Source organism: Cricetulus griseus, chromosome 2 (genome assembly GCF_003668045.3).
Source record: "Cricetulus griseus strain 17A/GY chromosome 2, alternate assembly CriGri-PICRH-1.0, whole genome shotgun sequence".
Lineage (NCBI taxonomy): Eukaryota > Metazoa > Chordata > Mammalia > Rodentia > Cricetidae > Cricetulus > Cricetulus griseus.
The window spans coordinates 326,336,693-326,361,326 of record NC_048595.1 but is presented as its reverse complement, the minus strand read 5'-3'; the positions used below and the strand labels follow the sequence as shown (position 1 = coordinate 326,361,326).

Sequence of the window (24,634 nt, the reverse complement as noted above, 5' to 3'; positions counted from 1 at the left end):
GTTCTCTGAAACCAAGTCTTATGTTGCATAGGCTGGCTTCAGTCTTGTTATGTACCCGAGCATGACCTTGAACTTCTGATCCTCCTTCCTCTACCTCCCAAGGGCTGAGACTGCAGGCAAGCACAAACATACCTGGCTCACTTTATTTAAAATGTGTCACATTTGTTAGATTAACAAAAAAAAAAAACTAGTATAAGAACATGCATGTAGTAAATATGAAATCTGTAAAAGATATAAATACATACATATTCATAAGGGGGAACGTTGAATGAAAATAAAAAAAATAACTGTTACCTGGGGGAGACGAAATTGTCCTTATTAATTTATTTTTCATTTATATTGTTTGTAGCTAAGCAGCTTGTAGGAGCTAAGCAAACTCTCCTCCACTAAGCTACATCCCAGCCCAGTTCATTTTTCTCCCTCTTCTTTTCTCCCATGTCTCTGTGCAGACAATATGCACACATATAACTGCACAATGGGAAAAATGCTTCAAAGGGAAGAAGCCACAGAGAATAATTGTCAGGGTTTCACAGTATTCCAAAGTAAGAGTAAAACAAAAGTATGAGTTAAAGTATTCATTTTGCTGCCACCTCTTGGCTGGCCATTGAACTTGTTGCTGATTTCAGATATAACAGCTAACTGGAAAGAGCTCCTCTGGTCTTCATTTGAGGGTCCTCAGAGGCTGAAGCACTGGTCTCTCACCTGAGAACCCCTGAGAGGGCTATATCCAATTTCACTTAGCAAGTTGTAGGATCTTAATAGAAAGTCCCCAGCAAGCTAGCCATGCCTCGATTCTACTTCCTGTTTGGTGTCACTGGCAAAACATGGTAACCGATTTACAATATACTTCAACTCAGGGAAATATGAAGCTGGAACAATTCTTTTAATAGAGGGCAATAAAACAGGTCATTTTCACTCAGTTATTAATAAAATTGTGTACCATATATTTTTAGAATGAATTCTTATGAGGAATTATTTGGTCTAAATTCAATGCCTTATTCTTTCAAGCACTGCTGACTTTTGGTCACTATCAAGTCTATATAACTCACATGTCTTACATTACTTCACAGTAATTGCAATTCTCACAGAACTCTTTACTTATGAGAAGAAAGACAAACTGACCAGTTAGGACTAGATAGGTAAGCACACAGAAATGTCCACCCTTCCTTCCACATTACAGTCCTTCAATGTTGACTCAGAATATGGAATTCTAACTTACACTATAGTATTGTTCTTATTCACAGTCATATAACTTTGACATTAGTTTGATTATATACATATTTTTGTAGATATATATATCAGATCATTATAAGGATGAAAATGCTGGCTTAATCATTTGAGACTCTGAGGTACCAAATCTGCTTTACTTTTAGCTGACAGAGCTTCTGACCAAGTCCAAACAGTGAAGCATACCCCACAGATGACAAGTCCCCTATTTCTTCGCAGACTGTTCTGGTTTCATCTAGACTCCTAACTGAGAGAGAAAACATGTGACTTCAGGTTTGTTTCACATTTAGAGAAAACAAGTTACTCACAAGCTGTAAAGATGTCAAATGCTTTTTCCACCATAAATACTTCTGGTAGGCCGGTCCCATAGCACACAGTCCATAGTAGGAATACATGACCACATGCACAGCTGTATTTAAAAAGGCATGGAATGTTCCCAAACCACCTGAGAAATAAAAGGTTATTGTAAAACAACCCCTTGTTCCTTAAAATCAGACATATTTATCCTAAGATTTCAGTATCACCATTTCTCTAATTTTAGTAGGAAGAAGAAAAATACATAACAAATATCAACCCTGTAAAGCCAGCCATCAAAACTAGAAGTTCAATAAAATATTTAGTAAAATGCAAGCCAGAAATCTTACAAACTAAATTAGCATGTCACTTTTTGTTATGCTTTAACCTTAAAATGCTCCTGCGATTTGAGTTTACTTTAAAATGCTACACTGCTTAATAAGAATCCAAATGTATTTTTAGTGAAGGTTAACATTTATAAGGTGAGCAAAGTATCTTAATCTTAAATGTACAAATTAAGATGTTTCACATATAGCCTACTTCTTCCCATAACTACCACCAAGATCAAGACGCAAGAATACTCAACATCACTGAGGTCTCTTTGTGCTGCTCCATGAATACATCCCTGTAAGGTGACCTTTAGCCAATTTCTATCATCAATTATTAATTTTGCCTGTTAATACATTTCACATAGATAGAACCACACAGCGTGGACTCTCATTCCTGCCACCTTTCACGAAACACAATGGTTTTGAGCTTCTTGCATATTGGTGTATACACCAATAATTTGTCTTTTTCCTATTCTTTAGCATTATGCCATATAAATGCATTGATATTCATCCACTCTCCTATGGGAGGACATTTGGGTTGCTTCTAATTTGGGCTTTCATGAGCAACGCTACAGACATAATCACTGTGTGGAATCAAATTTCTCTTCCACACTTGAAATACTGTGCATTTGGTATTTTTAGTACCACAAACATTCTGTCAAAAAACCACTGGAAGTCATTAGTAAGCTACACTAAATCTGCTATTATCAATGATTGTGATTTCAAAATAAATAGCTATTGACAATTAAGCCATCCTTTTAGCCAGTCTGCTCCATTTAGTTATGCTTTCCTCTTTTAATTTCACAATCTTTAATTAGGAAGAGAAGCAGAGGACACAAGAATGTAAGAAAAGAGCATTTCAGTTGCCTTCAGTTGTAACAGTCCTTGGTGGAAGGGACAGTAGGGTGCTTAGCTGATGGTGAAGAAAGAAAAACCCCCAAACTCCTCTCTAGGGTTTCTTTCCTAAGATGTTCAACTCAGAGAAATCTGCATTGTGCATGGTAAAGTTGACCTGGAATTTAAGTTTTTCTATAAAAAATAATTTAATTCCAGAAGTAACTTAAAACTTGAAACTAATTATTGTAGAATTGCTAATCAATAGTCACTTTGAACTGTCTGTGGAAAAAGCATCATAAAACAGGTGCAAAGTAGATTGAATTACTTTGTGAAAATTCATTTGTGTGTGTGGTGGGGGGTGTCTATGTATGTGCATACATGCACCAGCACACATGTGGAGGTCAGAAATAATTCTTGGCAGTTGGTTCTCTCCTTCCACCATGTGGATTCTGAGAATCAAACTTAGGTCATCAGGCTTGGCCTTGGAGGCAAGTGATTTTGCCAACTGAGCCATTATTTTAAAATAATTATTCATAATTACAGTAATTCTGAATGTTTCTAGATACTATTATTGCTAAAGTGTTCCCGCCAGAGAACACACTTTAAATAAGTAGGTCATATTCGTCCAAAGCCTCATGCTTCCCTGTACTTCACAGACTCTCATTCAATTGCAATTAATTCCTTACTTATCACAAATTTCAGTATCAACACCATTAATGAAGCATGTTACTATCCTCTCAGATTTTATTATTTACAACCAGATTAATTTTTCTACCCCAAAAGAAACCTGAACAAATTATAAGGGGGGAGGGACACACCCTTTCTAGGTTAACTAACAAATAGAGTAGCTGCCTATTCCTATAGTAGCTCAGGAGTCATGTTCATTTGTGTCCAGAAAGAACATGCACAGGAAGTACAGCTCAGCTTTCAGAAGGGCCTATATCAGAGCCTTCCTCACTAAGACACACTTTCTCCATGTTACCCTCAGTTAAATCAGTGGTTCTCAACCTGTGGGTCTTGACTCCTGAGCATCTAACAGACCTTTCACAGAGGTCACCCAAGACCACCCTGCATATCATATATTTACATTGCAATTCATAATGGTAGCAAAATTAGTTATGAGGTGGCAACAGAAATAATTTTATGGATTACTTATGAAAATAATTACACCACAACATGAGGAACCTCACTAAAGGGTTGCAGTATTAGGAGGGTTGAGCACCATTGAGTTAAATGGGCTAACCCGAGGAGGATCTTGTATAGAGTTAGCAGGAATTAGTGATGAACTAAGAGAGTTAAGTCAAAGAAAGGATGCTGAGCAAAGCAATCTGCCAAATGAAATTCAACTTGCTTATTTCCCCTAATGATTGCTTTTTTGTTGCTTACTGTAGCAAGTTTCTTCATAAAACCACCACATTTTCATTAGGAATGCTTTTTACTTTTCTCTTTGGAAGGCTTTTCAAGTGAAGCATTGCTTTCTTTACAAGAATAGGCCCAAAAAGCAAGGATCTCAGAATAAGTTACAATTAGTTCCCTCACAAATTACATCTTTTGATTTAGAGAAAATAAAAGAATCACCTGGGTAATTATAGTATTTGTCTACATTTCCCAAAGGGGATATTTACATAATTAATAGAAAAGCCTGCCATGAAAATATTTTCCTCTTATTCTAAGGGAAATTTGGGTTGCTATTATCCCAGAAGAGAATACAGAAGGCAACAAGAATTCAGATGCTAGACAGAGATCATCTGTGCTCCACTATTTGCAAAGATTAGCTCAAACAGACAGGCTTGTTCTAGGAACACAGCCCTGGCCAAATCACACTTCCGGAAACAAATCCTATGCCGGGCCTGCCACTGCAAATGCTGTGCAAGAGATGTAGACAAATTGACTAGAAACCCACACCTCAGACTAAACAGGACTGCTGGCTCACAGACCACACCAGAGTCACAAAACATTCTCTTTTAACCTTGAAGGAATGTAAATTAAGGTACCAGTAAAGACACTATGATCAAATGCATGACATCCATAGACTCGGGACATTTCAAACCTGAGGTCATCTTTGTTTGAATCTGTACTTCTTGAAAGTATTGTTTTGAAATGGAAGCTCAACCATCAACAGATTCACACAAAGGTGAGAAAAACATTCGATTCCATTCTTTAAATAAAATGTATGTTTCCCATAGTGGAATTAGCAGATATTCAAAATGGAAAGATGGGAGACCACAGAGAAGAATAGAGAAACCGAGGGGGACATGTTGGTTTTGGTATCTTCAAATCACCTGTGTGTATTTGGGAGCACTGCCTTCCAATTTTTTCCCCCATTTCTTTTTCAGAGTTGTGATATAGCACAGTCATTCCTTGAGACCCACGGGAAGAAGGTTTCAAACTCCCTGGTGATAGCCATGTCTGTGGATTTTCAAAGCTTTTGTCTTACATAAAATGGTGATTGTATGCATGTAACCTGTGCAGCGCTCCCACAGGCTTTATAATATGAAACCATGTGCATGTAATACAAGCAGCTCTGTATTATATTGCCTAGAGAATAATGACAAGGAAAATATCAATACATGTTTTTCATCCTTGGTTTTGACCTATGGTTGGTTGAATCCATGGGCACAGAGCCCACAGATATGGAAGCTGAACTATATTCTGGCATTAAAGAAGAGACAGAAATAAGCTAAAGAGTGAGAGAATACCTCTATTAGCATCTTAAAAAGTAAAATAGTCATCTTTGTTTGATCATTGGCAGTCACATGGTTAACAGGGAAGATTGCAAGGGTGCTTCTGTGTGTCATTTTTTTTTCATGCCTTTAAGCACACAAGAAATCAATACCCTAGGAGTGGGTATTGAAATCATAGCTGCACCCTAGGGTCCCCAGTTTTTCATTAATATAAGTAAGACATTAGTGCAGATAGGAGACCTGAGGGGCCTGATATGCATTTTAGAGAAAACAAAAATAAGAAATCTTCAGATGAATTAAATAATAAAGATTTAAAACTGTAGGTATCTGGGACTTCTCAATGTTAAAAAATAGAATAAATAATTCTTGTAGCAAAGCTTGCTAACCTAGAAATACGTGAAGACTTTGCTTATTTCAAACTTTATGAAAGAATAAAATTACTGCCTGCTTTTTCCAATTCTAGGTGTTCAGAAAAGGAAAGCAAACTGAAACTGACACTTAGGCTCAAGCTTTTGGTTTAAAATATCTCTGACCTGAAAAAAAAAAAAACAAATAAAAAAACAAAATGTTGTGTCCTGTGGTAGACTGCTTTGGGAAACTGAGCAGTTATGCTCTGGTTCATCTTTAAAGTTGTTTCTGTATTGTCTGCCACATCTTGGATGTGGTTTATTCACAAATGTTCATGTGCTAAAAGCTTTGTCTCCAGGACTGGAGACAAACAGGACTGATAGGTAGTGGGCCCCTTAAGGGATGGAGCCTAGTGAGGGGGTTAGGTCAACTACTTCAGATCATAGGTCAGGACTTCCCATGTCTCCTGTTTTGTCTCTTGCTATGCCTCCCTGTTCTCATTCTCTATTCTTTCGTCCCTCCTCCCCCCTTCTCTCCAACTTCCTGTGCCGGTTCTGCTATGATGCCAAATGCCACATTAGATGCTAGATCTGCCCAGAGGCCAAACAGATAATACTGCCCAATCTTGGAATTTAGGCATCCAAAACTACAAGCTAACCAGACCTCTTTTCTTCACAAACCAGCCAGCCTCTAGTGATCTGTGCAGCAACACATAACAGACTAAGACGGGGTATGTCACTGTGAGGAATTTGAAGGAAAACGAAACATAGAACTGGAACACTCTGGCTTTCTGTGGACGAATTAGGAATATCATTTAAGTAGAGATTGATGGATCCAAGGCTTTGATATTTTAATCTATTTGTTTATTACCTATTTAATTGAAAACATGTAATAGAACTCTAAAAGGAAACGATAGAACCTAAACAAAACTGAAGAATATGCATAGAAGGTCTTGCGCAAAAGTCTTCATGTCTGAAGACTTGGAGTGGGCAATCTAATTTAGAGTCCTATGCCTTTGGTGATAATTTCAAAGTCAGAAGTTTAACCAAAATGGCTCTTTGATTTTTAAAAGAAATTCCTATAAATTACATTGAAGGGCAAAATTTGTGTTTGTAGCACACGGAAATGTCACCACTTATATATCACATGACCCCAGTTCTCCCTTTTCTACCTGCAGCAAATTTGACTCCAAACCACCAGGTCCATGGCATGATTGTATGATGGAAGACATGAAGAAAAGTCACTTGGTTATTTTTCTTACGCAGAACAAAAAAGATCTGAAATAATTTAAAGAAAATCAAGTTCACAAAAACCACGCAATAATTTATTGAGTGTCACAAAAGTATTGGTAAAGAGCAAACAGTTTCACAATTGGCTTCCTATGGTGTGCTGACAGCGGCAGCTGGTTCTCAAGGGCGCAGTTCAAAGACTACCCAGCATGCACGAACTCGGGACCATAGGTAATCATGAGAGAACCAATAAGGTGAGAAGAAGTTTTATGCAGATTTGAAAACCAAATACACCGTGAAAACTCTCATCAGAATTTATTAAAAGAAATGCTATTGATAAAATACTAAACTTTAAAAAATCTCATTTAAGTTTCGAACTATCTGGCAGTCAGAAAGAAGTTCAGCCATAATTCCTAGGACTGAAATTATTTTACTCTACATTACTTACTCTTTAACACATCCTACCAGTTTGGATAGGGGTTAGGCAAATTGAAAGCGGACTTAAAAAAAAAAAATGTATTACCAAAGAAAAACAAACGGTGAGAATCCTGAAGAGTTAATCTGAAAAATATTGTGGACAAGAAAGCAAAGCTGCATAAGAAAAATGAGAACGGCAACAAAGGTACCATTGCAATTGCGCGTGCCCAGTGGTGGCTTGCTGCTACAAGAAAGAGCAGAGTTGGCCAGGCCTTTGTGGAGCAAGGCTTTAATCCCTGCACTTGGGAGGCAGAGGCAGGTGGATCTCTGTGAGTTCGAGGCCAGCCTGGTCTACAGAGCGAGTTCCAGGACAGGCTCCAAAACCATACAGAGAAACCCTGTCTCGAAAAAACAAAAGAAAGAAGGGAAGGAAGGAAGGAAGGAAGGAAGGAAGGAAGGAAGGAAGGAAGGAAGGAAGGAAGGACGAGTTGGGGTGGGGGGATCAAAGAATGCACTAACAGAAAAGTTCACAGCACCAGAGGAAAGTTAGACATTCACATTCAGGGAAAAACACAAAGCATTACTGTCAGGAAAACTGGGGAGGACTCAAGGAGGAAACAAATTCTTAATGGAAGTTGCTAGTGAGGATATGCAAAGTAGAGTCAATAAAGCCAAGCGCATTTGCTTATGCACATGGAAGAACACAGCCTGGTGCAACATATGGGTCATAAACTTCCAACAGGGGTCCTACTCTCACAGCTGCATGTTTCTGGGTAAGCCACTCAACTTCTTGCTTCCACTGCACCCATCCCGATCCCCGAATGAGGGTTCTGAACTAGACCAATAGTTCCCAAACCTGGCTGCAAGTCACAATATGAAAAAACAGTTTTAAAATACTTATGTGTATTCTCTACTCCAGACCATCAGGTATCAGATCTCAAGAGGTGGGGCCTGTGTGTGCTATTTGTTCCTAATGCATGTCATTGTAAAGCACCTGGATGCTGAGTGCCATATCTCTAAAGCAAGCTGCTTCTCAAAGAACAGCTGAGAAACTCAGAAAAGCGAAATCCCAAGCTCCACCCAGGACCCACTAAATCAGAGGCAATAGGGAGTTTAAGCATCATTTGTGCTTTAACAAATCCTTCATGTTTTTTGTTTTTTCTCTTTCCTTTTCTTTTTACTTTGTTTTGGGGGGGTTGTTTTGGGGGGGTTGTTTTGGTTTGGTTTGGTTTTGGTTTTTTGAGACAGAGTTTCTCTGTGTAGCTTTGTTCTGTCCTGGAACTCACTCTGTAGACCAGGCTGGCATTGAACTCACAGAGACCTGCCTGCCTCTGCCTCTCAAGTGCTGGGATTACAGATCTGCACCACCATTGCCCAGCTCCTTTTCTTTTTAAAGACAGCTTGTTGCTATGTAGCCCAGGCTGGGCTCAAACTTGTGGTCCCGCCTCAGCCTCCTGAGCACTGGGATTCCTGTAGGTGACTTTAATGCCTGCTAAAACTTGAGAAACCCTAGATTTTAAATCCTCAAAAGTCCCTTCTCAGCCTAACGTTTTATGATTAGTCAGCCAAGAGTGACAAGTGTTAACACTTCAGACAGTGTGGTGGTGTGTGTCCCAGACACACTTGTCAGTAAAACCAGCACAGCTTTCCTATGCTAGCAGGAAATAATATTTCTTACTTTCCACTTTTAGAGCATGCTAACCCCTGGGCCCAGTCACTCAAGGTCCAGAGTTGACCCTCACTAGGACCCAAAGCAGGCAGAACTCAGGCCCAGTAAGCTCAGGTTTCAGAACAGCAACTGGAGATAGTGTTTGTGGTCCTCAAATTATTGGCACCCCATGGATAATATCACATTTATGAATTGTGATGCTTGCTTGTCTTACGGAGTATGGCTGACACTGTGTCTTGGTATAAGGTAACGTGGTCTCTGCTCTTTGCTTTGTGAAGTGCTTCATAAAGAACTGTCATCACCTACACCAAGGTGCACAGTCCTATAGAGTAAGTGGCAGTTAACCTGTTTATCATAATCAGGCAATTACATTATATATATATATATATATATATGTATATATTTGTCCCGAGAAATGGACAAATTAGTCAGATTACAGTTCACATAATCAGTCTGTGCATTTGTGTATATATGATAATATTGCCAGGTAAAAACTGACACATGTTTAAAAAAATGCAGCTAGAGGTTGTGAAATGCTGGAAAGCACGCTTTCTAAACACAGATAATTAAAGGAAAAGGGATAACAATAGGCAAAGCAAGGGAGGGGCAATAAGCAAAGGTATGTATGTGACAGCTATGCCAACAGTTTATTGCTTCGGCGAGACATCAAACAGTTGCTAAATGTGTGGGCCACATACTCACAGTGTCTAACAGCTCAATAAATTTGGAGAAGTAATAAAGCCAGCAGGTGTGCACCATCTGTGGGAATATACACAGATAAGATTTATTTATTCAGTATTTTATATGGAAGAAACATTTACTTTAAAAAATAGCTTTAGAAGCACTTAACAAAATTTACCATCCTAGGTGATTTTTAAGGTATAGTCTGGTGACTTTGACTTCATTCCTATCCTTCCACAGCTATTACATGTCCATCCAGAGAACTCCTTAATGTTGAAAAGGCAAAACCATACTCATTCAAAAATATTTTCCCATTTCCCTCTTCTTTCCAGCCCAGCCATCACTCTACCCTCTGTCCTGTGCATTTGACTATTTCAGGTCCCTCATACAAGATGGGTCATAGATATTTTTCCTTTTATGACTGGAATATATTAATATAATGTCCTCAAGATTCGTATAAGTTGTAGCTTTTACAGGCTGAGTAATATTCTATTCTCTTCCTGTGTGTGTGAATGTGTGTCTCTGTGTGTTTGTGTATATCTGTGTATGTGTGTGTTAGTCTACATGTGTGTCTGTGTGTAACTATGTGTGTGTCTATGTGCCTGTGTATGTGTGTGTCTGTGTATATGTTACATCTCTGTGTGTGTGTGTGTGTGTATGTGTTGTGTCTATATGTATGTCTGTATGTGTGTCTGTGTGTATCTATGTGTGACTCTCTGTGTGTATGTGTGATGTTTGTATGTGTGTCTGTGTGTGTATATGTGTCTGTGTGTCTTGTGTATCTTTGTGTGTGTGTGTCTGCGTGTGTGTGTGTGTGTGTGTGTGTGTGTGTGTGTGTGTGTGTGTGTTTATGTGTGTGTGAGACATTTTGTTTAACTATTAACCATTCATGGGCACTTAGATTGTTGCTCTATTTTGGCCATTGTGAATAATGGTGGTGTGATCATGTGTATACAGATATCTATTTGAGTCCCCGACTTCAACCACTTTAGGAATATTGCCAGAAGTGGAATTACTAGATCTTATGAAAATTCTATTTCTCAACATTCAGAAATCAGGTAAGTTTTGAAAACCAAGAAATTTAGACAGCATTGTCATTTTGTAGAATTTATACACCACACTTCCTTTAATTCTTTCCTATAATTTTAGCTTTTTCCCAGTTTATATAATCTGATAATAGACTCATTCAGTCCTTCTGAATTTATAACCAATATTGCAGTGTCCAAGAGATTTTCACAATGATTTTGAACTAGAGATTTTTTTCCAAAGAAGAACTTACCCTCATCGCTCTTGGTGACTGAGAATAGTCAACAATGTCACATCGAAACGAATAACCTGTACCCCAGCCAGACATCACAAACTGGAAGAGAAACATGCATATTAAAGAGGAAGAAACTTGCTAACAGCCACCACAAAGGCGGTTTTGACTACACCTTGTTGCATGACCAGCTGAGTAAGCAGGCAGTGAAGGGGAAGAGGCGGCAAGAACCAGGACAAACTAAACACCCTTCAGGGAGAAGCTTGGCATCAGGCACTCTCAAAGTCACAAATGCACAGACTGATTATGTGAACTGTAATCTGACTAATTTGTCCATTTCTCGGGAGGATTCCTTTAGAACAGTGAAGGACAAAACCCAGGGAGTATTTTGCTTAATTAGCAAATATTTCTATGTCCACTACATGTATGTGCTTTTGTACTTTTAAAGGGGGAGTGCCTAGCTCTGAGTCTGTTTTTTCTGGACGTTTCAAATCTTCCCAATTAATCAGTAAGTATTAAACAAACAGAAACCTGGCCATGTGCCAAAAGGGTAACCATGGCCACTGTGCTTTTCCTACCCATGGCTAGCAAGCACACTACAAAGTGGCAGTGCCTAGCTCTGGTACTCCCTCCTCTTTCTCATAAAAATTGACTGTACACAGGTTTGATACCAGTTGCACTTTGAATTCACAAGACAAATAAGGGGAGACAATGTGCTTGTTACTAACCGGAGTATAATCTGGCAGATGGTCATTCCAACACACCCACAAAATGACCTTCTACTGGTGTTAAAAATAAAAGGCTATTGTTGATAAGTCTGAATTGTAATTCAAAGATCATATTGACATTCTTTTAGTTTGTTGGTAGGAAGAGTTTTTAAAACAGTAGCTACAAATGAAAGCCACGTACTTGATTTTAATTAATGCATACATATAATTGTTGGGTTGACCTGGGTTAGAGCAAAAAAATTTTTCTTTTTTTTCCAAGTGTTTTTGTTTGTTGGTTGGTTGGTTGGTTGGTTTTTTGTTGTTTTTACTCTGTAACTGGCAGCATCTGGCATGGTACAACTTCTCTCTCACTATAAGGTTGATGACACTTTTGGCTTCTGAAACATATTTTATGTTTATAGTCTTATCACTATTTTAGCTAAAATGATAAGTTCTCAATATAAAAACACACACTTAAAGGCTTTCCCAAAGCCTGGGTATGTTTAGTTTTTAAGACTGGATTTTGCTATGTAGCCCAGGCTGGCTTCAAACTTACAACTCAGACTCTTGACTCAGCCTCCTAAGGGCTATGATAACAGGTATCCACCATCAGAAATCAGCCAAGATGACATTTTAATATGCAAAAAGAATGGGAAAGTGGAAAGAGCAAATTCAGCAAATCCACCCCTTTCTCTGTACTCGTACCTACCCTGCAATATAAGATAATATAAGCTCTGAAAATGAGATCTTGAACATTTAGACTCAGAAAAGCATAGGATATGCAATTCATGGTCTTAAAAATGCCTTAAAAATCAAGTCAACAGATCTTTTCAAATTAACAGAAGGATGTGGCAGAAACAGTGAATTCTGTTTCTCAAAACCCTCAAGTCAGTGAACGATGCTATTTTTGCCATGCTTAGACTCATTTAAACTGAAATGTCATACTCTATCCCACTGGTTCTCAACCTGTGGGTCCTGACCCTTTTAGGGGGCCAAATGACCTTTTCATAGGAGTTTCATACCAGCTATGTACATATGACTTATAACAGTAACAAAATTATAGTTATGAAGTAGCAAGGAAATAATTTTATGGTTGGAGTCACCTCAACATGGTGAACCATATTAAAGGTTGCAGCATTAGGAAGGTTGAGAACCACTGTTCTCATCCCAGAACCTATTTACTTAAACTAAATGACTAGCTCTCCCTTGTATCCTACAAGGGAGAGGCTGTGTGTATTGGCCCTCTGTGGCTCCCACCTGCTCCCTTCCTCACTAGTGTCTTACTCGCCCCAGGTATCTAGCATGCTGAATGACAAGAAGACAGCCAAATTTCTTCAGTATGGCATGGTTCTCTTTCTCCTTGATCATTTTTGGCTAAACATGCCTGACAGAGGCATTTACTCTCAAACCCTGACAAAATCTTGCTCCACATCATACCTTGGGCCTGTGTTATGCTATGGTCAACAGAGAGCACACACCCTAGTTAAAGTTAAAAGTCTGTGTCTAAACAGAGTGGATGCAACATTTTCCTGATACTGAGTTTAAGGACATACCAATAGCCTGTGACAGTTTTGACAGTTACACCTCTATTCTAGGCTGGTAAAGAAAAAGTTAATGGTTTATGTTCAGCAGGCAGTAAGTCCTGAAACTATAACTCAAGTATTAGTGAAGATAAAAACTCTCTAATTCTGATATTTTTAAACCTTCTTCCATGTTGTAATTGACAAAGCAGGAACCAAAAGTGACTGGTTACTACTGGATTCTTTTCAAGCCTGAGAAATATAATGCGGGGGTCATCACAAACAGTGGCACTGTCAAACACAACCTGAGAATACTAGAACATTCTGGGACCCAAGAGAAAAACTAGTTCAATCCTGTCATCACAATGTAAGAGACCTGAGGCCTAGAGAAAAAGCAACACAGTGAAAATGAGGCAGCCTGGGCTCCTAGCTTCCCAGCATGTTCTTAACTTCTCTTAAATGTACATTCTCTCTCTGAGAACATGTGAGCAGCCTGTTCGTAGTCTAGAAAGGACAGGAGAGGAGTAGTGACCTGTGGGTAAGAGGTAGAAACAGAGAAGTGACAAGCAACAGAATGAAGCTAGACTTGAGAATGGCCTGTGGAGAAAAGGTGAGCAGAGACTTAGGTGATCGGATTGGCTCATTTGTAGCAGCAATGAGGTTGGTGTTATGGAGGCCAGCAAGGTCAGCAAAGCTCCTCATAAACCCCCAAGTATGAACAAGCACAAGGTATGCTAGAAAGAAAATAAACAAGTAGAGAGATAGAGAGGCCTGTAAATACCCCCAAAGAGCCCCAGGGAAGCAGTATGTGAGGGCAGCTGAGACATGTGAATAGCAGAGGGGCAGGGAGTAAATCCACAACCTGTCCTGAGTTCTGGAAGATTGCTATTTCTCTTACAACAAGGGATAGGGATTTATGACCTATGACTCCATGTGAGTCCATGTTCTCTTTTGCCTTAAAGCCTCTAAATCCTAAACAGCCGGCCACTGTATAGCTTACCACAGCACAGAGTAACCACAAGTTCCCACCGTAATGGGACAGATTGTTACAAAGACAAGACCAGTTCTGGAGTCAGCAGGACCTGTATTCCAGGACTAGCCCTGTTCTTGCCAGCTATCACTCTGAGTTCATTAATTATTTTCTCTGAGTATGAGTTTCCTCAAAACTAACATTTATCATGTGCAAATCTCTGAGCTAAATGTTTTTTTTTTTTTTTCTCACTGTCCATGATGGAAACTGTCCTGAGATCCTTGGATTTATTGTTTTATATAGACATGGCAATTTTGGTGTTTCTGATGCTGTAAACACCTGCTTAGTTTCTAAATTCATCAATTATAAAAAAGGGGGGGGAGAGTGCCCCATAGTCATAACAAAAACATACTGACATATACACAAAAGACTCAGGCAAACTTTTCCCATTAGGAATACTGAAGACACTTGCCTCATAACACATATACACAGAAAACAGTACTATGAAAAAATTGTACGTTATCATCGCTTTCCTGAGTTCAAAGGGCTTCCGATTCTCCATGAGCTTTGGTCCCAGAGATGTGACAAAATAGACATAGAGACCCAGGATAATGGTTTGTGGCAGAGGCGAGGACATGAGGAGCCAGTCTTCCACTCTTGGATCTAAGAGAAAGATAACATCTGTGAGTGCACAGTCACTTAACCCACGGATAACAGGCAGCAACCCGTATCCAGCGCCAACCACACACCACTAAACAATCACAAGCATCCTTAGGAAGAGTGACAGGAGGAATCCCTAGGAACAGTGAGACTGTCATCACCTTTAAATCTCAAAAGGCAAGAGGTATTTGTCACCAGAGCCTGAAGGGGTGTCTCTGGAAAGCCCCTCTGGAGGAACTGTGCAGTGGATTGAACATTGCATCCTCTGCAGATTCATGTGTTAGGCCTGGGGCAGTAGTGCACACATATAATCCCAGCACTTGGGAAATGGAGGCAGGAGAATCAGAAGTTCAAAGTCATCCACAGCTACACATCAAGTTTGAGGGCAATCTCAAAAAATAAGAAAATAAATAAAATCCATGTGTCGAAATCTTAGCCCCTAATGTTTGGAAGCAAAAGCTTTTTACCAGTAGAGTTAGTGTCATAAAAGGGACCCTAGGAAGCTCTTCTGCTGTCTTTCTGCCACATAATGACACAAAGCAAGACAACTACCTAGGAGAGCTCTCAGCAGAGCCCCAAAGTACTGACACCCTAGTCTCAGATCCATAATTTCTCCAAGATCTAAGCAGTGGGTGGAGGCAGATCTGGAGCAGCTGTCCCACCTTCAATGACTACTATAATATTCAGAGAATTTCCATCCTACATGGGCATGGTGGTGCACTCCTGTAATGATAGCCCTTGGGAGGTGGAGGCAAGAGATTGGGAGTTCAAGGCCAGCCTGGAATAAATGAGACACCATTTCAAAATGTTTTTCCATTCAGGTAGTCTTTTACATTTACAAACCTGTTTGTATTTGCTGCTTGTACATTCTCTTAGTGTCCTAAGAAAACTGACATACTTCCTCATATAGTATATCATAGAACCACAAGCAATACCTGTCTAGAGTATATGCCCTAGGTGTCCAACGTGTGAGCCAGTAAGTCTGATATTTTAAAATAAAATAGGTAATGGTCTATTGCTGGCTTCAGGCAATCAGGATTGTGGCATTTAAAAATTGCAATTAAAAGCAAACTGTGATTCATTCTATAATTTCAAGCACTTGGGGTGTAATTTGACCAAGTGACCTCATGAAGCCAGTGTGGTATGGAGGAAAATAACTATGGGCAGCTTCCAGGAGCATCTGACTCAGCTCAGATTGAGCATCTCCTTCATCACTGTGAAAGAGGACCTGGAGCACAGATTCCTGTTCATCTAAACCACTAACAAGAAAGCCAGTTACCAGCAAACCTTAGCATCCCCATAGACCTGACTTCTCATCCCAAACTTCTTCACTAGAACTCCATAACTGTCCACTCATCCACTTTTAATGCTGGAGATGTTGCATGCAACAGCTGATTGTCCAGGGCTGTCACTAGTGAAGATGACTTGTCCTATCTTCAAGTGGGCCTCCCTCAAAAATGCCAGCAGATGACAATGTCTCAGATAAGCAAAGCAAACTGACCATCAACTCAAAACCAATGCCAGATGTTTAGAATTTGACCATCTTCTTATCTGGTTGTGTTTTCAGAGGACCCAGGTTCAATTCCCAGCACCCAAAAAGCAACTCATAACCATCAACAACTCCAGTAAGTTCTTCTCCAGCCTTGTAAGAATGGCAGAATTTCTGGTCATTACTGGCAATCACAGTGTGGACCTGAACACCACAAAGGGGAATTTCAGTAAATAAAGTTTGTTTATAGAACTGGGAATCCAGGAACAGAATTAGAAATAATCAGCTTTAAATGAATTCCTTTCCTGGCTGGTCAAGGTAAACCTTAATATATGAATGTCATAGAGTCAATGTCTAGCTTTTATTCTTTTATTAATATGTCTAGCTTTTATTCATAATAAAATAAAGACTAATGAAATCAGCACTAAAGGAAGCACCCTTGAGGGCTTCAGTCACCTCTAACAGCTTGGCTACTTCTGGTCTTCATCAAAGGCAACTAAAAATGTTTCTGTTGTTAGTCACCTCCAAATACGATTTTAAAACAAAACAAAACAAAAAAAAAATGTTTTAAATGTCAGTAAAGGCACTTCTTGATCAGATGTATCTTTTGTTTTCTTCTTTCACTGACTTGGCAGGGGAAGAAAAATCAAATGACATCATCCTCCTGTCCCTCTGTTAGCAACAGAAAGAAAATAAGCCAAGAAAAGCATGCCAAGCCAGCTAGGGAAGACCAAGAAAATCCTTTCCAAATAAATCCTTTCTTCCTGCAATTTAACTTTTTCAGCACACACCTTTTCTTGAAATCCTGTAGACTTTTCAGTTCTACAAATAAAAAGTTATTGTGGGAAAAGCTTGTTTATTTCATTCTATGTTATTTTCAAAAAAGATAATAAAATAACAAACAAAAAATGTTTTAATGTATGTTTGTTCAAAGGAACATGTGTTTGTGTGAGGAGTCCAGAGGTCACCCTTGGGGTCATTCATGAGAAATGAGCTACTTGGTTTTTTTCTGTGATTTGGCTATGCTGGCTGGCCAGTAAGTACCAGGGATCCCTTGTCCCTGTTTCCCAGAGCTGGGATTCTAAGCATGGGACACCATTCCAAGCTTTTTACTTGGGCATCAGGATTGAATTTAGGTCTTTATGGTCCCATGACACACAATTAACTCACTGAGTTATCTCCTTATTCACCCTTTTTATACTAGGCTTTAAAAATTGTATTAGGGCTAAATTCTAGAGGCAGACAGACAGTCAGTCTTATAACCATATCCTTTCCTCTGGCCCTTTATGCAGCCTTAGGTAATTGATTTAACCTCACTGTGTGTGGTTTTCTCATCTGGGAGTTGGGCATAAAACAAGTATTTCACAGATGACTGGGTGAGGAGTTTGCAAGACTTAAGTACTCAATAAGCTTGCTATTGTCAATGCAGTAGATCTCAAACCGGTAACCATAGCTGAATCACCTCTGCAGCATTCAGAAGTTCAATAACTGAAAACAAAAACCAAACAAACAAAAAACACACCTTAATCCAACTGAATCAGAATCCTAAGGGTTAGGTACCAAGCATGTAAGCTTTTAAAATTCAGCCATAAAAAAATTGACAAAGGACTTAATTTCTCAAAAGAAAAGACACTGTGGTCAACAAAGAGAAGAATAAATGTGCAATATCACTAGTGATCAGGAAAATACAAATCAATACCAGAATATGACATCACCTATCACTTGTAGGGCTGCATCATCAAACAAACAAAAGATAATGAGTGCAGCTGAAAACATGGAGGAAGAGGAACCCTGTGCACTCATGATGAGACTATAAATGAGTACAGCCACTAGGAAAACCACGTGGAGACCCATCCCATTAAAACCTAGAAGTAGAATCAGTGTAAGTCCAGCAATCTCATTTTTGGAAACTGTTTATTGATGATACAGCCGTCAGACCCACTGTAGTGTTATTCACAGTAGCTCAGGTGTGCATCTAACCCAGTGGTTCCTCATCAGAGGAATAAAAAGAGCAGTGTAAGTAGGATACCATTTGGTCTCTCAGAAGAAGGAAACCATGTTCTCTGCTACCTTTTGATAAGCAGAACGACATGTTATTATGCTAATTGGAATAAGCCACATTCAGAAAGCAATAAACAGCCTCATACATGAAATAAAGAGAATTAAGAGTTTGGGTAAACAACAGAGAGAGAGAGAGAGAGAGAGAGAGAGAGAGAGAGACAGAGACACAGAGACACAGAGAGACACAGAGAGACACAGAGAGAGATATGTTGGGCAATGGGTACAAAATTTAACTTAGGCAGAATAACATTTATTTATTTATTTACTTACTTACTTACTTATTTATTTTTGGTTTTTGAGACAGTGTTTCTCTGTGTAGCTTTGGAGCCTGTTCTGGAACTTGCTTTGTAGACCAGGCTGGCTTTGAACTCACAGAGATTCTGTGAGTTCTGCCTGAATTCTGCCAGCGGAATAACTTTTTTGAGATCTATTATAGGGGCACATAGTACTATAATATTATATATAGCATATTATATCATATAATATTATGTTGTAATATAATATATTAAGATATTACAATACTAAGTATTATATTATATTACTATGTATAATAATGTAATAATAATATATAAAATGCATTATATACTAATAGTAGTACACTATGCAGTTGAGATTCCTAACACAGGATGTCTCCAATGTTCTCATCAGATGGGTATGTTAACTAGCTCATTTAATAATTCCGCAATGTATACATCTGTTACAATATCACTTTGTACCACATAAGCAGATACAACTATAATTAGTAAACAGGCAATCTTTTCCAAAGCTATTGAGATGACAATAATGAACTATCCAAATTGAGAAATAGGGATTCTGGTGCATGATCAAGTTTCCTTGAGCCATATGTAAGGCTGCAAGGTCCCTCAGTAGGCAATCCTTCTTGCCTCTCAATCCAAACTGATGTTTGTCTTCCATACAGTTGCCAAATTCACTTTCTGAAAGTAGAGTTCTGCTTAGATCATTCTCTTACTTCAATGAGCTCTCCCCCACGGATCATACAAAACTCACAGCCTTAGCATGATGTTTAGGGCTCTGGCTATTGCCCTTGTCCCCTGCCTCTCTGAGCTGTAGTCTACCTTCCACTTCTCAGGCCATTTCATGGGAAGAGCAGGCTTTTCCTTTGATGTGCCTGTGGGTGCGTTGGGGATGACAACTTGACACAGAGACTGGATAGACAGCACAATGACATTTAAGGTTAATTCTGACTCAGTATAAGGATTCAGTCAGGGGTGAGTCTTCCCGGTTTTCCTCAGGGACAGAGGCTAAGCAGGGAGCAACAGTCCTGTGTATCCTGTACTTGGCATCAGAGCTGATGTAAGTGTCCGGAGAAGAGCCAAGATGAAAGCAAAGTCTGGAAAAGCAGGCTGTGTGGTTGGCAATACTCCAGAGCCCACCACAATGCTGAATTGACATGAGCTTCGTAATTCTTTCCTAACAGTTCCCCAGAGAGAAAGGGGGTACAGGTAAAGTACAATGGTGGATACACAGAATGTTAAGGAGTCTTTCCATCTACTATTTATAAGACAATGTTCTTTAGCATCTCGTACTACATCAAAGAGCACACATTTTAAAATTCTAAGTACCAGCAGAATAAAGAAACTGGAAGGGAAGGGAGACTTGTTCTCAGGTACTTTCTGATATACCAAGAGTTTAGAGAGGCCGCAGATCTATTCATCCTCCAACTTCTTGCAAAGCAAGCTCTCACTATCTGAAAGCGAGTGGGACCATCCAAACATACAGAGGGCTGCTTTTTCATTTCTCCTGAGAACAACATGCTGCTACAGCATGATTTTAAAATCTAACATTCCATATCAAGGAATTGTAATAAACTCTCTTCTACCTCACATAGTAAACTACCTAAAAATTTTGTGGTTGTGGAATTTTCCACATGAAATAACTATGCATGACCACTACTTCTCCAGCAAGCAGAAAACTAGTAACAGTAAGTTTTCCCAAGGCTACACAGGATTAGGGCCAAAGCCAAGACTACACTTGAAATTCTTGGCTCTTGATTGTGTATTCAGCCCTTCCCAGGGTACGAAAAGCAAAACTAATGCCACTCCAGATCAATACCACACTAAATACAAGAAGAACGCTCCTCCTGTACTGGACAGCCTTTTTATAAAGTTGTAAATCTTAATACAAATCCTTTTAACTCTGCTAGACCTTGACAAGAAAAAAAATCTCAAGTGATTTGTTACCTTAAAAGTATCTAACATAATTTGTAACATCTCAGTCTATTTGTGTCAGGACACTTGCCCAGTAACAGCACTTTAGGTGCTATTCTCTCACTTGTTTTACACACAAAAAGAAAATAACAGAGTTTGTTCAAGGTCACCCAGTTAGTCTAGGACACAGGGGACCTGAGTCCCAGCTCTTAACTCTCCCTATCTATGGCCTTTCCTCTCCTAAGACTTCAAATTGAGTATTAGAGTCTGAAGTGTGAGATTTGCCTTCTCCGTGCAAATCTCTCGTCTTGCCTGCTCCATTTGCATGGATTCTTCCCAGTCCTTATTTTTAACCACCTATGATCCTTTTTCTGACCCAGTAGTACTTCCTTTTTTGATGGAAGTACTTCTAACATGAAGTGAAGAGTTGGTCCACAGATAGATGTGGAAGCAACATTCTGACATAGTTTATAGTAAAACACTTTGTACTTCTAGGGACACATGATTAGTCTCCACCATCTGAGTCCACTTGCCTCTTGAGTTAAGAAAAGGATTAGCTGAATTTCTTAGGTCCTTGCATTGAGGATAGTGAAGAATCAGATTTGGATTGCATAGGATCTGTTCTTGCAAATAACTCTATTCTAGAAAACTGTCCCCAGAGCTGGAGAGATTGCTCAGTAGGTGAGGTGCTGGCTGTGCAAGTCTAATGACCCAAGTTACATCCCTAGAAGCCACATAAAAGTGTATGAAGAGAACCAACTTCACAAAGTTGTCCTTTGACTTCCACAAGTACACTGTGACACATACATACATGCAATAACTTTTTAAATTATACCTAGGTCTACTTGAGTTCCAAGTTCAAATAGTGAGACTCGAGTAAGCAATAAATGTACATATCTCCTTTGAAACACAAATGGAAAATTAATATTTACATTAAATATTGGATTTGTAGCAATCACTGTAAGTCATCAGAGAAAGGTTATCTCTAAAGAAACTGGTACATTTTCTGAACCAAGTTAGTTGAAATTTCAGGAAAAAGATAAGAAAATAGAGAAATAGCTATTCTATTAGCCCTAACAGAGTAGAGCTTATTTGTCCTTGGAATTCTTAAGGGACAACATTATTAGAAAACTTTAGAGAAGTAACATTGCCCTTTAGCAGCTTGGGGAGAATGATGCTGCCCATGAAACAGTGTCATTGCTGAAATCACTGTAAACTAGGATGCAGTTTCACCTGTGGTAAGTATATGATGAACTTGTAGTTTATAGTCAATGAGTGAGTCACTCCAAAGTGATTTTAGCAGTGATTATGTATAACTTAATAACTATAAAACAATGAAATGCCAGAACACTAATCATAATTAGAAAATACCAGTTCTAGGGTTATTTTTTTTCTCTTTCTGTATCAACTCAGTGACTTTGAGAAGGTTACATCTCTGGGTTTGAATTTCTTCAGCTCTAAAATGAGACATTAGTTTGGATGGTATCTCAGGTCTATCTCAGTTCTAAGGCATCCTGATTCCTTTTATCTTAGAAACTTTTGTGCCTTTGTTTTATTTTTAGGACTTTAATAACAATACTACATTGGCTGGGGTTTGAAAACCTGCTGACAGATGAATAAAGAACAGTTCCTCATGAGACTGGGTGTAGCTAAGTTGTAGAGCACACACTCAGCAGGTACAAACACATGACCCTGACCTCAGTCTAATACCCAACAGCAGATCCACTACCATCCAAACCACCATTCACCACCGATGAGAGGCCCAACTTTCCACAAAAGAAACACACTGGATGCTTCATGCATGGCTTCTGTTTGCATATTTTATACTCCAGTGACAATGAATGTTCCAAAGGCCTTTTTTATTTTTATTACTCCCTGCTCTTTCTGCACCACCTCTCTGGCAAGGGCAGTTCTTTCACTAGAAAACAAACATGGACTGAACTTCTGTTGGCAGTGTCTGATTCCCCTCTAGAACATTGGAGTACTGACCCTCCAAAACTGTTTCTAAGGGCTACAGGGTTAAGATGTGCCATCGTATATCACCCAGATCTCTTCTGCAGATATTCTGGGTGTTTTCAATATTACGACCGTCATCATGAACAGGTATGTAGCCTTGGCTGTGATGAAACCCTGGACATCACTTCTTGGTTAACTAGTAATAAGTGGGTATGAAGTTGTCAAGTCTCTTATTTTATTCCAAATAAATCTTTTTAATGTGGGGATCTGACATAAAAAGGAGAGATGAACTTCAATTAGGAAATCTCATAACTCACCAGCATCTTTGATCCAATTATCGTAAAAACGCACAGTTCTCGATGTAAGATCGCTGAACTCCATTTTCTACAAGGGTTAGCTAGCCCTTTTAGTGGATTCTTCAGTGAAACAAGGCAGAAATGAGCTTAGGATCTATAAATGCAAATAAAAATAAGCTTTTAGTAATACAATATTTAAAATGCTGAAACTTTAATAGGAACTGGCAGGGCAACAAACTTTGACTGCAGGGAAGATGCATTAGTGAACCAGAGAAAATGCTGATGTAGTCACAAACACTTGAGATTTTTCCATTCTTCTTGAGTGACTGGCGGCCTCGCTGAAGAAGGCTAAATTTCCATGGATATGATATGAAAGGAAGATGTGATCTAGGAACTCTATAAGAACATCTCCCCTTGATAAAGAAAATGCAGGCCAAGGGTAGACAGTATCACCATGGCAAGGCTGCAGAGAATTCCAGAAGGGGAAGAAGAGACCCAGACTTTCAGAGATATATGCTGGCTCAGGCCTTGGAGCCACCGTCAGGCCCAATAAAGTCTTCTTTGTGTGAATTTATGAAAACATTTTCTTTTATTATTTTTAATTATACGTACATGTGTGTATATGCATGTGTGTGTGTGTGTGTGTGTCTGTGTGTCTGTGTGTGTGTGTGTGTGTCTGTGTGTGCATGTGCCATCTATGTATGAGTCTCAGTGGACACAGAAGTGTTGAATCCCTTGCAGCTGGAGTTACAGGCAGTTGTGTGCCACCTGACATGGGTGATGGGAACTGAACTCAGGCTTCTACAAAAACAGTATACTCTCAACCACTCATCCAGCTCTCCAGCCCCTTAAGTTTTTAAAATACAGGAGCTCCCAGTATTCCTACACTATTTTACTAATCATTAAAATGCCACCTACTAATTTTAAAATAGCAGAACGAGGAAGAAAGAGGGGAGGAAGACCAAGAAGAACCACAGAAATCTCTCTGTTATTTCAAACAGGTAGGCAAGCATTATAGAAATGAGAATTCTTCTGAGGAAGAGAACCAGCCCTGCTATGTGTTACAAGACACAGTCCATCCCCAGTCACTCAAGCAGTAAGGCATTGACACAGAGACAAATTAATGGAACACCCAGCAATATGTCCAATACATTTAAGAATTTAAAAGTGTATGTCAGTAATCCTGAGAGGTATGCTCCCCCACAACTTTAAAATCTCTGAAATTAAGATGCAACTTACTAGTGGCAGGTGTGTCATAAATTAATGGAGGAGTGAATCAAAACCATATGGCAAAAAGATTGGAGTTGTTCTAGAGGTGGGTCATACAACAATATAAATGTGCTCAATCCTACTGAAGTTGGTTGAAAAGGTAAATTCTGCATGATGTATGTTTTGTTCTTATTCTAACAAAAGAAACTCTCTAAGTTTACTGAGGGAAACTTTACTTTCTCCTGGCATTGTAAAACAAAGCTTTTTTTGTATGACTACAGAAATAAAATAAGGCATGTAGCATGCTGATATAGGTGACATCTCAAATCAGTGGGCATTAAATTACTAATAGTCACTCAACAAATGGCGTGACTCAGTTAGATAGGCATCAGGAAACATAACAACTGCAACAAAAAGCTCCCTGGACCCAACATTATCAGTCAAGCTCTAACTCCAAATGGTTGAAAACTCTACATGACAACCCTGAAACTGCATAACTTTGCCACAGGAAAGGCCCTCCTCCTAAGACTTAAACTTTCAGAAGCCAAGAGAGACTAACAAGTCAGCTGTCACAAATGAGGAAATGAAAACAGTGCTGCCAGCACAGAGGGCTGGAGGGGTGTGG

At 39.1% G+C, this 24,634-nt stretch overlaps 1 protein-coding gene across 2 annotated transcripts in view; it reads right to left on the bottom strand.

Moving 5' to 3' along the window:
• Positions 1 to 24,634, bottom strand: part of Elovl7 (ELOVL fatty acid elongase 7) — a 73,431-nt gene that overhangs the window by 4,088 nt on the left and 44,709 nt on the right. Inside the window, exons 2-7 of one of the 2 annotated variants that reach the window (XM_027401503.2) lie at positions 22,822 to 22,954; positions 14,643 to 14,833; positions 10,995 to 11,075; positions 9,737 to 9,793; positions 6,891 to 6,996; positions 1,536 to 1,672 (exon numbers count right to left, since the gene is read on the bottom strand). In XM_027401503.2, the coding sequence (XP_027257304.1) occupies positions 1,536 to 1,672; positions 6,891 to 6,996; positions 9,737 to 9,793; positions 10,995 to 11,075; positions 14,643 to 14,833; positions 22,822 to 22,885 (636 nt within the window). In that variant the 5' untranslated portion in view covers positions 22,886 to 22,954. Of the gene's footprint in view, positions 1 to 1,535; positions 1,673 to 6,890; positions 6,997 to 9,736; positions 9,794 to 10,994; positions 11,076 to 14,642; positions 14,834 to 22,821; positions 22,955 to 24,634 lie in introns of those variants that run through there. The other variant, XM_027401504.2, reaches the window with a different exon arrangement.